At 35.3% G+C, this 15,763-nt stretch overlaps 1 protein-coding gene, 2 long non-coding RNA genes and 1 pseudogene across 4 annotated transcripts; 3 read left to right on the top strand and 1 right to left on the bottom strand.

The window, feature by feature from the left end:
- Nucleotides 1-997: 997 nt before the first annotated feature.
- On the top strand, nucleotides 998-2,353 carry LOC125577714. Of its 2 annotated transcripts, none has more exons than XR_007316113.1 (2): nucleotides 998-1,640; nucleotides 1,744-2,353. It is a non-coding gene; the product is annotated as an uncharacterized LOC125577714 (long non-coding RNA). The 2 variants fall into 2 exon arrangements; XR_007316112.1 differs by having other exon boundaries at nucleotides 1,748-2,353.
- A 2,639-nt stretch (nucleotides 2,354-4,992) lies between these two features.
- Nucleotides 4,993-6,248, bottom strand: LOC106422458. Its single transcript, XR_007316114.1, has 4 exons — nucleotides 5,859-6,248; nucleotides 5,706-5,759; nucleotides 5,496-5,607; nucleotides 4,993-5,245 (listed from the first exon to the last, which is right to left on the bottom strand). It is a non-coding gene; the product is annotated as an uncharacterized LOC106422458 (long non-coding RNA).
- A 968-nt stretch (nucleotides 6,249-7,216) lies between these two features.
- On the top strand, nucleotides 7,217-9,982 carry LOC106364027 (BURP domain protein RD22-like). The gene is made up of 3 exons (XM_048739403.1): nucleotides 7,217-7,457; nucleotides 8,425-9,122; nucleotides 9,503-9,982. The coding sequence occupies exons 1-3, from the start codon at nucleotides 7,319-7,321 to the stop codon at nucleotides 9,827-9,829; spliced, it is 1,164 nt and encodes a 387-aa protein (XP_048595360.1). The 5' UTR covers nucleotides 7,217-7,318; the 3' UTR covers nucleotides 9,830-9,982.
- A 148-nt stretch (nucleotides 9,983-10,130) lies between these two features.
- Nucleotides 10,131-15,466, top strand: LOC106362622 (annotated as a pseudogene).
- The last annotated feature ends 297 nt before the right edge of the window (nucleotides 15,467-15,763 follow it).

Consider the following 15,763-nt stretch of genomic DNA (forward strand, 5'->3'; position numbering starts at 1 on the left):
CAACAAAACATTTCTTGAAATTAAACACCATTTTCTACAAGTCATTCATTCTCTTCAATATTGAAGAGCCCAATTAAAAGTCAATGTTTGCAAATATAGATATCGAATTTTTGAAAGAAAATCTACAGTTTGTTCCCATTTTATCTGAATTTGTTCCTTTTGTTTATATTCCATTTTATTCATCATTTATATGATACTTTTACTGTTGCTAGTCTTTGTCGCTAAGCCGTGTATACAGACTAGACAAAGACTTGTGAGTTTTTTTGTTATTTTATGAAAATAGAATGTACCTTCTGTTCTAACCTGTATTCCCGTAATTCGTTGTCACATTTTGTTGATAGTTGACCAACATCTTTTTCAATGCGTAGTTACGACGTAAAACTAAGGTGGTTGTCAGTTTATGTCTTAAAAATAGTATGGTTACGTAACTTGTGTTTGCTAGATACATTATATTATACTATATACTATCACCCGTTAAACTACTAGTGGTTTTATGCATCAGGCCTAATGTGCATTGTTGCTCTTTTCTTTACTTCGTCTATTGAGATTTTTAGTAATGAACTAATCAACCGTGGAACAGTCAAAGTGTTACTGTATAAATTAATTAAGTCTGATACTTAAAAATTAAAATTGGAGCATATAGAGTTGCGGGCCCAATGATTGGTGAAAGCATGACAGTGTGATAACACTCACTCTCCTAGATTCTCATTTCTTTATATATGCTTTTCAGTTTTCATTTTATTTATTTTACTAGTAAGAAAACGTGAGTGTACTATTTGAGTAAACTTATTTTCTATTGAGTGTAGTTCCAAATTTGATGATAACAAAAAAAAGAAACGTTACAATTAGTATTCACCACAATTTCACATGGTTTTGGTCATTCCTATATACTGTTTATGTTTTAAAGTGGTATGGGTTTTTGTCCATGATTGATTTCGGGCCTTTTGGATAAGGCCCATCGTTTCTTCAATTAGATTTTATTAGTTTTAAAATCTATATTAATAAAGTAGAGCAGAAAGTCTCCTCCTGCGTCCACGTTAGCAAACCCTGTTCCTTTTCGTGACACGTGGCAGGCAATGAGAAAACTTTTTATTTTGATTCTGAATCTGTTCGTAGAGTGCAAACAGTTAACATTGAGCAATGGACTTATATTATTTTTTGGACCCTTACAACTTTTATCATTGCGGCCCGATTTCGTTTTAGGGCTTAGTATACGCTCAAGCTCTTCCTCTTTGACGCCGTAATCCTTTCGTTCGCCATCGTCTCCGATCAGATTTGCTGTAACGCTCTCCCTTCTTAAACTCATGCTTTAATTCAATCATTAAACTTCACTCCACCTTCTCTCCCACTCAGCCTCATTTATTCAAGCTCACCAGCTGCGTATGTAACAGATACAGTTTTGATCTATAAATAGGTCTTCTGGAATCGATGAATACCTACTCTGCTCAGATACCTGAAAGCCAATACTTCTTACGCATCAGCTTGAAATATTTCGTCTTCGTACGTTTTTCTCGCCAACCTGAAAGCAGGTCGTTCCTCAAACACGACAGAGATCCTATCTCCCCAGGTTCTGGAAAGCTCGGAATGTCAGAAAAGGTGGAGAGCTCATGAGTGTGGACATGCTTCTTCTCGATTAGTAGGTAAACCCGACCAGTTTATCTTTTCTTATGATTGGAAAGTGCGTTTTTCACAACCCTGAATGTGTAAAATTTGTTGTTTATTCTTCGAATGGTTTTCTCGAAGACAGCAATGACAAGGAACATTGAGATAAGAATGGCTGTAGCTACAACACAAAGGAATCATCATTAACCGAGTCATCAAATCGAGATTTACATGGTTCTTCTCGCCGGTGATTCACCGGAGCTCCAATGAGAGGCCATGGATGGTTCATGATCGTCTTCAAGTGCTCAAGCTCTCTCATTTCTGATATTAAAAGTTAGATTGTAGTGTTGTGAGTTTGTTAAGGTGAAACAGAGAGAGAGAGAGAGAGAAGTGAGATGAAGAAGGAGAAGAGAGTGAGCAAGTGGTGATAAACATGGAAGAATGTGAAAGCTTTGGGATTTTAATAGAGATAAAAAAAACTTTACAGGTCTTGAAATGTGATGTTTTTATAAGTAGATAGTGAACGTATCATGCGCACTATATTCTTAAGCAAATGTTTAGTTGATATTTGTTTGGGTTTGGGCTTAGAGTGTGATGATAAATTGAGCATGAGAACGAGAAGGAGCATGAAACGGAGAGTGTGACAGCAAGGGCTATTTCTGAAGTGCAAAGTGTCACGGGAGAGGTCGATAGTCACTAGAACATGCTGAGTTTATTAGAGCTGCAGTTTTTTTTGGTTTGTTTTTTTTTTACAAAAGAGGAATGAAAGACTGTGTTTAATATGATTTTGGTTTGCAAAAATTAGTAGCAGGGAAGAGTCTGATATTAGTTTTTAAAAATAAGTTATGCGTAAGATGATTTTGGATTGCAAAATTTAGTAGCAGGGACGAGCCTGACATTAGTTTTAATAATAAGTTGTGTCTAAGATGATTTTGGTTTGCAAAAAGTAGTAGAAGGGGAGAGTCTGAAATTAGTTTTAAAATAAGTTGTGTTTAAGAGATTTTGGTTTGCAAAAAATAGTAGCTAGGAAGATGTCCGACATTAGTTTTTTAAATAAGTTATGTTCAAGAGATGCAATCTTTCGAAAATTTCTGTAAATTGAGGAATGAAAGTTGCGGTGGATGAGTCTGATTTTTTTAATTCAAGTTAAAAATAGAAAAAACTGCAAATTTTAAAAAGATTTCATAAAAATGATATTATTATTTTTAAATATCTATCTACATGAATTAGTTTTTATTATATTTGATATTATTTTCAAAATTTTCATTTTATTTTCATATTTTTTTTAAATTCTAACAATGATATCAAATTTTATAAAAATAATTTTATAGTTATACGTATAATTTCTTAATATAAAATTAGATTAAAATTTAAAGACCGGTTGAACCGGCTGGATCGATTCGACCAGTGATCCAATTAATACCGAGTCAATGTGCGTTCCATTTTTCAAAATATTGCAAAAGACTGAAATAAAATCTAATTTGTTGACTAAAAACATTTATTTATGCCTATAAAAACTATATTGTATATTTGTGATAATCATTTCCGTCACATAAATGGTTACAAATATAAATAAATTAAATTGTGAAATACAATATATACCTTCAAACAGTTATATAACTTTTATACAATTTAATGTCAAAAAAGATCTGAAAGGTTTAAGAAGAAAGACTCATCAAGTGGTAGTTAGATGATATAACAAAAATATATTTCGGACCAAAACATTTTAATGGAGTAAAAACAAACTTAATCAAATAAATATACATCAAAACTAGATAAAATATTAAATAAAAATAATTTACATTATTTACATACTTCTAAAAATGTAAATTAGCAACATCAAAATATTTACTCAGCCGTGAAAAACATGGGAAGCGTGCTTTCCCTTCCGTAAATATCATAGTAAAAATATGAGATATATATAGTTGATCCGTGCTTTCCATTCCAAAATTTTAGTCATGTTTTTGTAGTTTTTGTAATCAAATAAATATACATCGAAACTAGATAAAATATTAAATAAAAATAATTTACATTATTTACTTACTCCTAAAAATGTAAATTAGCAACATCAAAATATTTACTCAGCCGTGAAAAATATGGGAAGCGTGCTTTCCCTTCCGTAAATATCATAGTGAAAATATGAGATATATATAGTTGATCTGTGCTTTCCATTCCAAAATTTTAGTCATGTTTTCGTAGTTTTTGTATTCGTGGTTTCATTTTTAGTCATGTTTTCATATTCGTGCTTTCATTTTTAGATGATCCGTTACTAATTTACTTTTTTAAATTTACTGATTCTGCTGATTTTTTTTATTTTAATATGTCATTGGTCTAACATACTAGATTGGTTTATATTAGCCAAATAAACACATCACTACATGGTTGGAATAACTAAAATAGATGATATTAGACTAAATGTTTAGTAGTAAATTTATCATTGCTGATGTAAAAATAAATATGGGTTATTATATTTTCTAAAAATAAATAACCCCGCGCGAAGCGCGGACAAACCACTAGTTTTAATATATAAAAGCTATACTGCAATAGCATCTACGAGAGTTTATATAGACTAGTTATTAGGAGTTTTAAGGCCTTTGCAATGCTAAATTGGAGGGAGACGTTTCAGGATTTGCGGAATTATAAGTGACGGAGAGTTAGCGTGATAGATTTGAGGAATAAATGTGTCATCTTCTAGATGAAATGAGTTATCATTGTAGAGCGTTCCACACCAAGAAAATTTGGAGTCATTCTTGTACTATGCACGTAAGAGGCTAACTAAATTCAAATTATATTTAGTCTTTGTATTTGGCCAGGGGATTGTACATTTGTACTGAAGGCATGCATTAAATTAGATGCACTGCCTTTCGCTTGCTATAGATTGTCAAACATTTTCAGCGATTGTCTTCATCTTTTTGTGGTTTAGAAATTTCTCATGTCTAAATATTAAATATATTTTGTGTGTGTGTACGTGTGTGGCCCCCTTGGTTGGGGAGTTTCCTACTAAATTATTAGCATGAAGTAAAATCAATAAACATTGAATACAATCGCTGTACACTTATTCTCCAACAATGGATAAAAATAAAAAGTCGATAATAATAAAAACGACTGTAATGGTTGTAAGGGCAACATTATTGGTTCTACAAAATTTTGTCCTTAGAATAAATTAGTATTATTTTTTAGTTAGAGACAAATGCATAAGGACTTTTTTAATTTTGTTGATTATTGGTAGGACAAAAAAAAGTCCTTAGCATATTTTATAATATTTATTTGAGACAAACGTTTGATCAAAATGTGTTTGCTTCTTTTGTTTGGTGGGATGGATAAAATATGAGACAAACGTTTGATCAAAATATGTTTACTTCTTTTGTTATGACAGGGAACAAGATCATCTCAACAATGAAACGTGAAGCAGAAATAAGTAGAGTAAATCTTTGATTACAAACTATATAAAAAGGTAGTTTCTATGTTCTACGTGCAAGAGACTCCTCCTTGCACAATCAGAACAACGATCACAAAATCAAATCCACATACCCGAAACCAAAAAAAAAAGATCAGAACAATTAAGAAAAAATCAGATAATGTTTGCCCCTGCATCCAGATTTGCCCAGCAAAATCAGCTCAACCACAATCTTTCCCTCTACGCCTGCAAGAATCAAGCAACAAGAACCCAGAAGAAAGTATTACAACTTGCACATATATAAGAAGAAAATAAATAAAACAAATTGTGGTTTGGCAAGAGAAACGTTATAAGCAAGAGAAAAAGAACATGAACTAGTTGTCAAGTGTCTGTCGAATTCTCTCGGGACTCCTACCATCTCACCCAGTAACATAGCAAAATAAATATGAACTGATTAAGCTAAAACCAAATTGGGAAAAACACAGAGCTTACAAACCCAATGAAGAAGAGGGGACAAAGTAAACTTTGTGGGTAACTCATTCAGGTGAACCATTGATCTGAATATCAAAGTAAACTTTGTGGGTAACTCCTTCTAAATCCTCTCCTACCTGATAAATCCCACAACGCAGAGAAACCCCAATTACAAAGTCTGACCACATCTTTACAAAACCAAAAAAATGCAAATGAGTTCAAGTTCAATGCTCACCCGATCAGCAACCTTCTCATTGACCATGGGATCAGTAACATCAGTCAATTTAATCTGAGTTGCATTAGTGAAACCCAGAAATCGTAAGTAATGTAGCAAGCCCAGATCGATAAACTATAAGAAAAATGAGGAGCAAGGATCAAAAGTTTTAACCTGGATGAGGGCAAGTGTGACGCAGTCATCGGAGACAGTCTCGAAGAGGCGGAGGAGAGACATCTCGTGATGTTGGAGGCTAGGATTCAGCCTCTGCCTGATGATAGGCGTCGAAGAAAGGGTCCAGAGAAGTAGCCTCTGCCTGAAGCTATGGCTTCCCTTCTTCAGTTGCTGGGGATCATCGCGCCTTCCGCCATCGATCTTCAACTCTCTCTCTCTCTCTTCTCAAAGAGACAAGGCCCAAAGGGCAACACGTGAATCATTTCTCAAACCAAAACGCTTCCACCATTCCCTTGCCGACACCTATCACCTAAGGACAAAAAAAAAATATGTTAGCCAACGACAAACCGCGTCCGTCCCAACGAAATTATACAATTTTTATTTAAATAAAATCATATAAAGCCTAACGACTTCCTCTATCATACCCCGATAATGTTGCTCTAATGGTAAGCCATTAATGAGTTAGTTGTTTGTTTTAGTTTTCTCATTGTCTCAAAAGTCCACACCAAAGTTATGACTACCAGTCTACCACCATATCCCTCGTATCTGGTTTGCTTTTGAAACTTTTCGCGATCGGAGTTAAGAAATACATGGCCACATGACACCGAATAAGTAATTAGAACCGTCGATCCAAACATACCGGAGACCGTCCTTCAATAATGGTAGTTTGATTTGGATATAATTAATTAATTTTAAAAAAGGAAAATTATCATAAGTAAGGATTTTATCAAAGAGCACATTCTCACGTGCAAATTTTTGCTCTATGCGGATTTGTTCTTTGGAGATGCCAAAATCAACTGCTGGATATATAGTAAATGGACATATGCACCAAGGGAGAAAATATCTCGAGGAATATATAGAGAATGCTTCAATATCTAACTTTTTATTTTGTGAAATTATTATTATTTCCGCCCACATGCATTGTTATGTTCAAAGAAGGATTGTACGTTATGAAGAACATATCAGATGCATAGAGGATCATTGTCTTAATTATATGGAACATGTCGGTCCATTAATATAACAAACTTATAAAAACAAATGCTAGAGAGCATGAGAAAAAAATAGTAACAAACTTTGGTTTTTCTTAATCGATTGATGTCAACTATAGAATTGCTGCAAGACAACAACAACAACATCACAAAGAAGTACCATCTTGAATGAAAGAAAGAAAACAACGTCTTGTACGTGTAACATAACACACCGAAAAAGAACTGGTGAAATTAAAAACACATGGACACAAAGAGCATTTAAGGAGTAGAAGGCTAGTGGTAGTTAGGGAGTGATGTGGTATAATTAATCGGCCCTAATAGACTGGTAAGTGTTAACCGTCTATATCCATACTAATAATTTCAACCTCAGAACTTTCTACTAAACCCCTTTTACTATAAATTCTAAGTACACTCCCACTTCTTCTCCTCAAGTTCATCTAAGCTCCAATTTATATTCTAACTCCTACAAAAATGGCCACTCGTCTTCCATTGATCTGTCTTCTTGTTTCAGTCACGGCGATTGCGGCTGACTTATCACCGGAGCGTTACTGGAACACAGCCTTACCAAACACTCCCATTCCAAACTCTCTCCGCCATCTCTTTACGCCAGGTTAAAATTTATTTTACTTCACCAATTTAATTTTTTTTTCTAGTCTTTCACCACTATTCCTAAATATTTAAGGACCCTCTTCTATTTTCTCTAGTTTGTATCGGTTTTTCCATTTAAATATATAAGGCAGATACAAAAAAGGGAATTTAATTATGTTCTTAAGTTGTAAATGATTTTAAACAACTAGATAAAAGTCTACATCATGTGTAATTTTTTTTTTTTAAATATGAATAAGTTTAACATTCTTAAAAAAAACGTAGACCTAAATGCAAGAAAGATGTGTTTGACTTGTACTTATTACAATTTCTATATATATTTGAAGTTATGTGTACCAAGCTGTTTGGCTACACAATCTTTGATAATTTGTGAACCTGTACCCTAATAGCAAACAAATGTCTACGGGGCAATTGTCAATAATAGCACATTTTGAAGTTTATGTCTCAAAAATAGCACTAGAAGGAGAAAGTCACAAAAATGACATTCATTAAAGGGTAAAATATCTCTAATACCCTTGGTTTAAAATTAAATAAACAAACAAAAATAAATAAAAATAAATAAAATAAAAAAAAATGAATTTTTTTATAGATTCAGATTATATGTTTTCAGATTCGAAATTTTTATAATTTTTTTTTGAAATTTTTTTTTTGAATTTTTTATTTTGTTTTTTCAAATTTTCTTTTTATAATTTAAAAATACTTTTGAAACTGTTTTTAAAATTTTTATTTTTTATTTTAGTATTTATTTTTTATAAAATTTTAAATCTTAATTCCAAAACCCCACCCCTTAACTCTAAACCCTAAGGTTTGGATTAATTAACCCAAGGGGTATAAGTGTATATTTACCTCTTTAATGAAACCTATTTTTGTGACTTTGAGCTTTGAATGCTACTTTGGGAACAAAAACTTGGTTTAATGCTATTCTAGTCTTTTTCTCAATGTCTACGTACCAAATTATTTTGTTGTTGCAGATTTCACCGATGAGAAAATCATCAACGTCCAAGTAGGGAAAGGAGGCGTGAACGTCAACGCCGGAAAAGGTAAACCCGTCGGAGGAACCGCCGTGAATGTTGGAAAAGGAGGTGTCTACGTGGACACTGGCAAGGGTAAGGGAACACACGTGAGCGTTAGCGGCGGAAAAGGTCCGGGCGGAGGCGTGGGCGTCCATACCGGGAAACCGGGAAAGAGAACCGACGTAGGAGTGGGTAAAGGCGGCGTTATAGTGCACACGCGCCACAAGGGCAAGCCGGTTTACGTCGGTGTGAAACCAGGACCAAACCCTTTTGTGTATAACTATGCAGCGAGCAAGACTCAGCTCCACGACGATCCCAAAGCGGCTCTCTTCTTCTTGGAGAAGGACATGGTTCCCGGGAAAGAAATGAACCTCAGGTTTAATGCGGAGGACGGTTACGACGGAAAAACCTCGTTCTTGCCACGTTGGGAGGCCGAAACGGTGCCGTTTGGGTCGGAGAAGTTTTTGGAGATCTTGAAGACTTTCTCGGTTAAACCCGGTTCAGGAGAAGCTGAGATGATGAAGAAAACTATTGAAGAGTGTGAAGCTAAAAGAGTTGGTGGAGAGGAGAAGTATTGTGCTACGTCTTTGGAGTCTATGGTTGACTTTAGCGTTTCTAAACTTGGCAAAGATCATGTTCGTGCAGTTTCCACTGAGGTAAATAAACCAATCTCCTCTTTCTACGGTTTAGGATTAGGCTTAGATCAAAACTTAATTCAATATTTGTACTTTAGTTTGGTTATGCTCGATTTTGTTAAATTTGAAGACGTTTCAATATTTTAGGTTTGAATTCAGTTTGACTTCAGCTAATACTTAATTTATTGCAGCATGGTTACATTATTTCTTCTTAATGTAAATATATAAACTTATAAATTTCTGTTTGGTAGGTTCAGTTTAGTAATAATTAAATGTTAAGACATATTCAAGTAATTTGCTTCGGTTAAGATTCATTTGATTTATATGTCCACGCGTACTGTGCTATGTCTATCTAATATACTGGTTGATCAACGTCATATACGTAACCTTGGTTTTCACAGGTGGCTCAGAAGAATGCACCGATGCAGAGGTACAGAATCGCAGCGGCTGGAGTAAAGAAGTTGTCTGACGACAAGTCAGTGGTGTGTCACAAACAAAAGTACCCATTCGCGGTGTTCTACTGCCACAAGGCGATGATGACGAGCGTTTACGCGGTTCCGCTCGAAGGAGAGAACGGATTGCGGGCTAAGGCGGTTGCGGTATGCCACAAGAATACCTCAGCTTGGAACCCAAACCACTTGGCCTTCAAAGTCCTTAAGGTGAAGCCAGGGACCGTTCCGGTCTGCCATTTCCTCCCTGAAACCCATGTTGTTTGGTTCAGCTACTAGATATGCTTTTTTTATATTGCGTGTTATCTAATAATGTTTGAGACAATCTATCTTTTAGGATGTTTAATATACATATATATATATATATATACATAGTAATGTGTGATTTTCCATGTAATCAAAGACCGATTGTATCTATATGTTTTTAGTTTACTTTACCTAGTCTTTTATGACCTACGTGCTTCTTGTCGTTTTGCAAAAACACACAATAAAACTGATCAAGTAGATGTTCGTATAGTGGTACTACTACTAATTCAATTTCATTCAGAAATAGTAATTTACGTCTTAAATACAATAATATCGACTATTAGTTCAAAACATTAGATGAGACTACGAGTAAAAGGTTTAGAATTTGGTTTATGAAAAATATATTAGTGTATATATAAAACTAGTCTGCATATATATATACATATATATTACAACTAGAGTTGAATGTTAAAAGAACCATTTTTGGACCAACCTGATTTTTTTTTTTTTGACAACGACCAACCTGATCAAATCCATGCTTGTACTAGTCAACTATATGTTGACAGAACTGTCTGGTACATGTTTTTGTTCAAATATGAAATAAGACGTTTGAATTAACTTTTATGTAGTATCTGAGATATTTTTGTAAATAACTCAGTATCATTTAACTTTCACGTTTTATTCATTAGAAATTTGCTAGCTACATTTTCAGTTATTTACTCAACAAACAAAATCTAGAATGTGTAATAGGAAAATAAGGAGGCTAGACAAAATCTTGAATGTATACCATAAAAAGCTAAAACTAAAATTCAAACATAGTTTGACCGCACCAAACGATTTCAACGCTGAGAAGACTATATGGAACTTGAGGGTCTGGGGTAGAATAATCAAATTCAATTCAATTCAATTACGTTGACAGAATTGTCTGATACATTATAAGTATTTTTTTTGCTGAATTTTGAAATCTTACTGAATTAACTTTTATGTAGTTAAACAAACCGTGTATCCTTTAATTTCCACCGTTTTATTCATTAGAAAAAATATATTTGCTAGCTAAATTTTTATTTACTTACTCAACAAACAAAATCTAGAATGTGTACTAGGAAAAAGAAAATCTTGAATGTATTAAAAAGCTAAAAAAAAACAAAACTAAAATTCAAAACATAAGTTTGACCGAACCAAACGATTTCAACGCAGAGTCAATGGTAAAATAGACAATTCGATGAAAAATAGGTCCTAATCATATAGGGGCAGATTAGTCAATTTACATGACTAATGAGAGTAAACACGATTAGTAGTAAGTTACTTGAACAGCAACATGCAGCAGAGTAGCGGAGCAAAAAAAGCCTTACGAGAGTTACGACTACTACGACGCTCACACTCTCCTCCTGCCTCCTTCGGGAACTGCGATCTTACCATAAATAGCAAAACTCGATTTTCGGAGATTCTCCTTTGAGATTCAGTATAAGGTGGCTACTGTAGAGCGACATAGAGAGAGAGAGCACGAAGGAAGCAGAGTGTGGTCGACCAAACTCGAAAATTAGGGTTTCTTCTAGTACATTGCCGTTTCTCACTGTTCAGGATCCCGAATCGTTTCCTCTGTTCGTGCCCTCTCATTGTTCGATTACTTTTGATTATGGATTGATTATGAAATGTCGTTTTGTTAGGGTTTTGATTTTCTGTTTTTTGAATTTTCTGAGATTATTTGTATTTTTAAAATTAAAAAAAAAAATAAGAAAATTGGAGTTGAGTGGTGACTATCTTCAATTTATTCACCGGGTGGATCTTAATTTAACCATCTATTAGTGACGCTCTATGCTTAATGTGAACTTATTATGACTGTGGTGGTCCTTGTATCTTTGTGTTCACTGTGGGCTCCTTTTTTTTTTTGTTTGTGTGTTAATAGGAGAAAGAAACACCTGCTTCATTTGAATAATGGAGAAGAAGTCAGACCCCCTACCATTTAAGTGGGGTAAAAGGAGAGGACCTTGTGTAGAAAACGAGGATGTTCAGTACTATGAATCTTTCACTTACGGTGGTTGTGAGTACTGTCTTTATGACTGTGTCTCAGTTGGAGACTCCCCCCGTGTGTTCTTTGTTGGCAAGATCATTAAAATGTGGGAGTATACTGATCAGCGTCAAGACCCGAGGAGAGTTGAGTTGCTTTGGTTCTTCAAACCCTCTGAGCTTTCCGTGTACCTTGAAGGAGTTGGGGATGTGCTTGCTAACGAGCTGTTCTTGGCTTCTGGGTCTGGTCTTGGCCTCACCAATGAAAACCTATTGGTGAGTAAGTTTTTTTTTTTTTTTTTATATGATGGCATCCAGTTTCTTGATGACTCATAGACATACTGGCGTTGGTTTAAAAGGGTATTGATATAACATTATTACACCAGGAAGCAATTTCTGGAAAATGTCGTGTTCTATGCATCTCCAAGGACGTGAGAAATCCACAACCCTCTGAGGAAGAACTCAAGTCGGCCGACTTCCTTTTTCACCGAACGTATGATGTGGGAACTTCCGAAATTTTAGATACGATAGATGATGAAATCGCTGGAGTTGATGGTACATATTGTCTTCTTTCACTTATCTCCTCTATGTGGTTTTGAATCTTTTATTGCCTCATATCATTTCACTCTTATTGTTGCAGTTAAATTCATCTTTAACAGAAGAAAAGCTAGTGCTCTGCAGAAAGTGGCAACCGACATACAAGGGACTGTAGATAGTTTGAAACCGAATCATCCTTCAACTAGCGGATCAGTTATGCAGAATGCACGCAATGCCAGTGATCTCCCTGGTCATAAACAATTGGCTAGGAAACAACCTGCACTTGCTGAAGAAAGGTTTAACAAGGATTCTGGTCGGCTTGATGGTGAACTTGACAGACTTAGCGCTTCGGGTTCTAGGAGAAATGATTGCCATGGAAGGAAAGACCAAGACGATGAGGTTCGAAAGCAATTGGCTAAACAAAAACAAAGATGCAGTAAAGATTCTCACTGTGTTGATGACATGCTTCAAAAGAAACGGAGACTAGATGGTTCTCCGCAGAAAATAAGAAGAAAAGATGGTAGAAAAGATATAGAACCTATTAGAAGAGATGAGATTGTAGGGAGATCAAGGCTTGCAGAGGAAAGACGCAGTAATGAGTTTTACGGTTTGGATGTCATGCCTTTAAAGAAACCGAGGCTAGATGGTTCTGTTGCAGTATCAGATGGAAAGAGAAGAGAGACGCAGAATATAAGTCATGATGGTAAAAAAGACATGCAAGGTATGAGAAGAGATGTGATGGTGGAAAAATCAAGGCTTGCAGGGGAAAGATGCAGCAAAGATTATTACATGCCTCAGAAGAAACTGGAGCTGAATGGCTCTGCTGTAGTATCAGATGGAAGAAAAGATCCTAGAGACAACGTCACCAGAGGGGAAGTATATTCCAAGAAGCCTAGATTCACTGACAAGAACCAAGATCTGCGGATACCAAGATGTTCTGAAGGAAAAGAGACCAGACATGTGAGATTTGCTGAAGGACAAGAGACAAGGCCTGCAACTGAGAAAGGTCTTATCAAGAAACCCAGCCCTGATTGTAAAATATCAAAACATAGTGAGGAGAAGAGTTTGACCAATGCCGATTACAGAAGACAATATCGAGTCTCCGAAGTGACTCAAAAGCCTAATGTTGTAAGTCTTATATTACTTATGAAACCAATTTTGTATGTGAACCATGCCATACAGTTGGCTGCTTGCGAATTCTCACTTAGAGTATGTTGTTAAACTTCCTTAGATAAAAACGGTGTGGTCATGGCTGTTCCTGATAGTTTTTTTGTATTCCTTTTTCTTGATTGCAGGAAGGAATCAAATGGTTCCGAAAACTTGTAAGTAGTTCTTCCTTCTTTACCACTCCAGTTTGCTTTACCTTCATTATCGAACTTGACATGCTGTGTCTATAATGTGAATAGCGTGACTTGTTTATCTGTTATAGTGATATACTGATATGTTATTAAGATCGTTTGTAAGCGTTTCCACTTTCTCATCATTTTTACTCTCTGAATCTTCTTCTTTTTTTATTCACGCCTTTGGAGCCTTCTTTAGTCTGGGTGGTTATCAGATTCTGTAAATCATATAAGGAATCACCATCTGGATTTTACATCTGCAGTACTGACTTTAAACTGTTTAAATGATAACCAGAGTTGGGAAGAAGATTTGAGGGATGCAGAAGGGAAAGGGACTCTGGTTGTTCTCAGAAACTTGGATCCTTCTTATACATCTAGTGAAGTGGAGGTATTATCCAATTGAGTTTTTTTTTTCATTTATATTTTTAGCTGATGTAGCCATCGTCGCTCAAGCTGGTATACCTTTCATGTAAACCTATATCTAAAAAAATTCTGAATTATGCTTCAGAATATAGTCTACTCTGCTTTGAATGAGCAATGTACGGCCAGAATGATTGAGCGGACGCCAGCTACTATTCCTCATATCGGTAAGTCCATCACTATACTGGCATCACAAGGCATAAGGTGCTATTCACTTGTGACCGAGATAAATTGACAATCATAGTTCTCTGCCCTTGATTTTCCTCACTTATATTCACCACTGGTATAAGGATGATCACAATGGTCTGCCGTTATCCAGGTGAAGCTTTGGTGATATTCGAGACAATGGATGCTGCAAGAAGGGTAATTAGAAGACTACATGAGGGATGCTTGTTGCTGCCAAATGGAAGGTAAGGCTTCACATGTGATTAAAGCTTAGGTACTTGTATGAACATTCTTATAAATAACTTTTTTTGGGCTTTCCCTACTGGACAGGGTACTTGTTGCTACTAGTGCTAAGGTGAATCCTCCAGCTATGCCTTCATTGCCGTTTCCTGGCCATATCAATATCCAGCGTCGAGGGAAGGTATATTTTCATACTCCTATCCTTAAAACACGTTCAAGTAAACAGGCCAACACTCTTTAAGCAATGTTCTTATGTTTTTGTTTACATATTTGCCAGAGAAGCGCTGCGGTTACATCACATTGTTCTCAGGGTAACAACATTGAATTTGAAATGGGCATGGAATGGTGGTTGCACCTACGCATATACAAGCAGATTTGGAAAAGCATATATGAGGTGACCATCTATCACCACTGTTTCCTATGAGATGAACTCTTCCTTGCTCTTCTACGGTAAAAGAAACCAAAATCTTATAAAAAGTTATCTTCTAGTTAAGTTTGTTTAGAGCTACTGATAAGATCTATCACGAAAATTAGGATTCTAAATGTAGTTCCGTCTTTGTTTGGTGTTTTTTCAGTCTTCTGATGTATCATTCTTTCTTATGTCATTGTGGTATCTGTTTCATGGTAACTCAATGCACTTTCTTTGAGTTCTTTAACGGAAATCTTCTTACCATAATTGCAGCGACAAATTGAGGAGAAGAAAAAGTTGCAGTTGGATGTCCAGCCGAAAAACACTTAGTTTCAGCATCGTCTTGTTGTGTTCTAGTGTAAGTAAAAAAAAAAAAACCCTGGAGAGGCTATGTCTAACATCTAATGAGAAACAAGTGTGAAGAGTTCTATGTTCTGTTGAAGGAGAACACAGAGAAGAACAATCACGAGATTTTAGAAGTAAAGTTGCATCATTGCATTGTCTGAATTCACATGTATATATCAGATTTGCATACATCTACTTTTATTCTTGTAAGTTTGTATAGAGCTCTATATAAAACATAAAAGGGCACCGTTTCTCTTGCCTTCTTATACAAGAAATTATATAGGTTAAAGTGAGCCCAGCAACCCATGCCAAATTGCTAAAATTTACGTTTTATTGTATCCTTAACCCCCGACGACTCGTTTTCTGAAGCGGTAAGAAAATTAGAAAATTTCCAATTCTACAAAGATCTTCTTCAGAGCCTAGTTGGTGAACCTTAACTCCTGTATCTGTCTCGTCTTCCCTGTTCTATCATTATCTAATTGTGTTTTTCCTTTTTTTTGCTCA

This window comes from Brassica napus, chromosome A9 (genome assembly GCF_020379485.1).
Source record: "Brassica napus cultivar Da-Ae chromosome A9, Da-Ae, whole genome shotgun sequence".
Lineage (NCBI taxonomy): Eukaryota > Viridiplantae > Streptophyta > Magnoliopsida > Brassicales > Brassicaceae > Brassica > Brassica napus.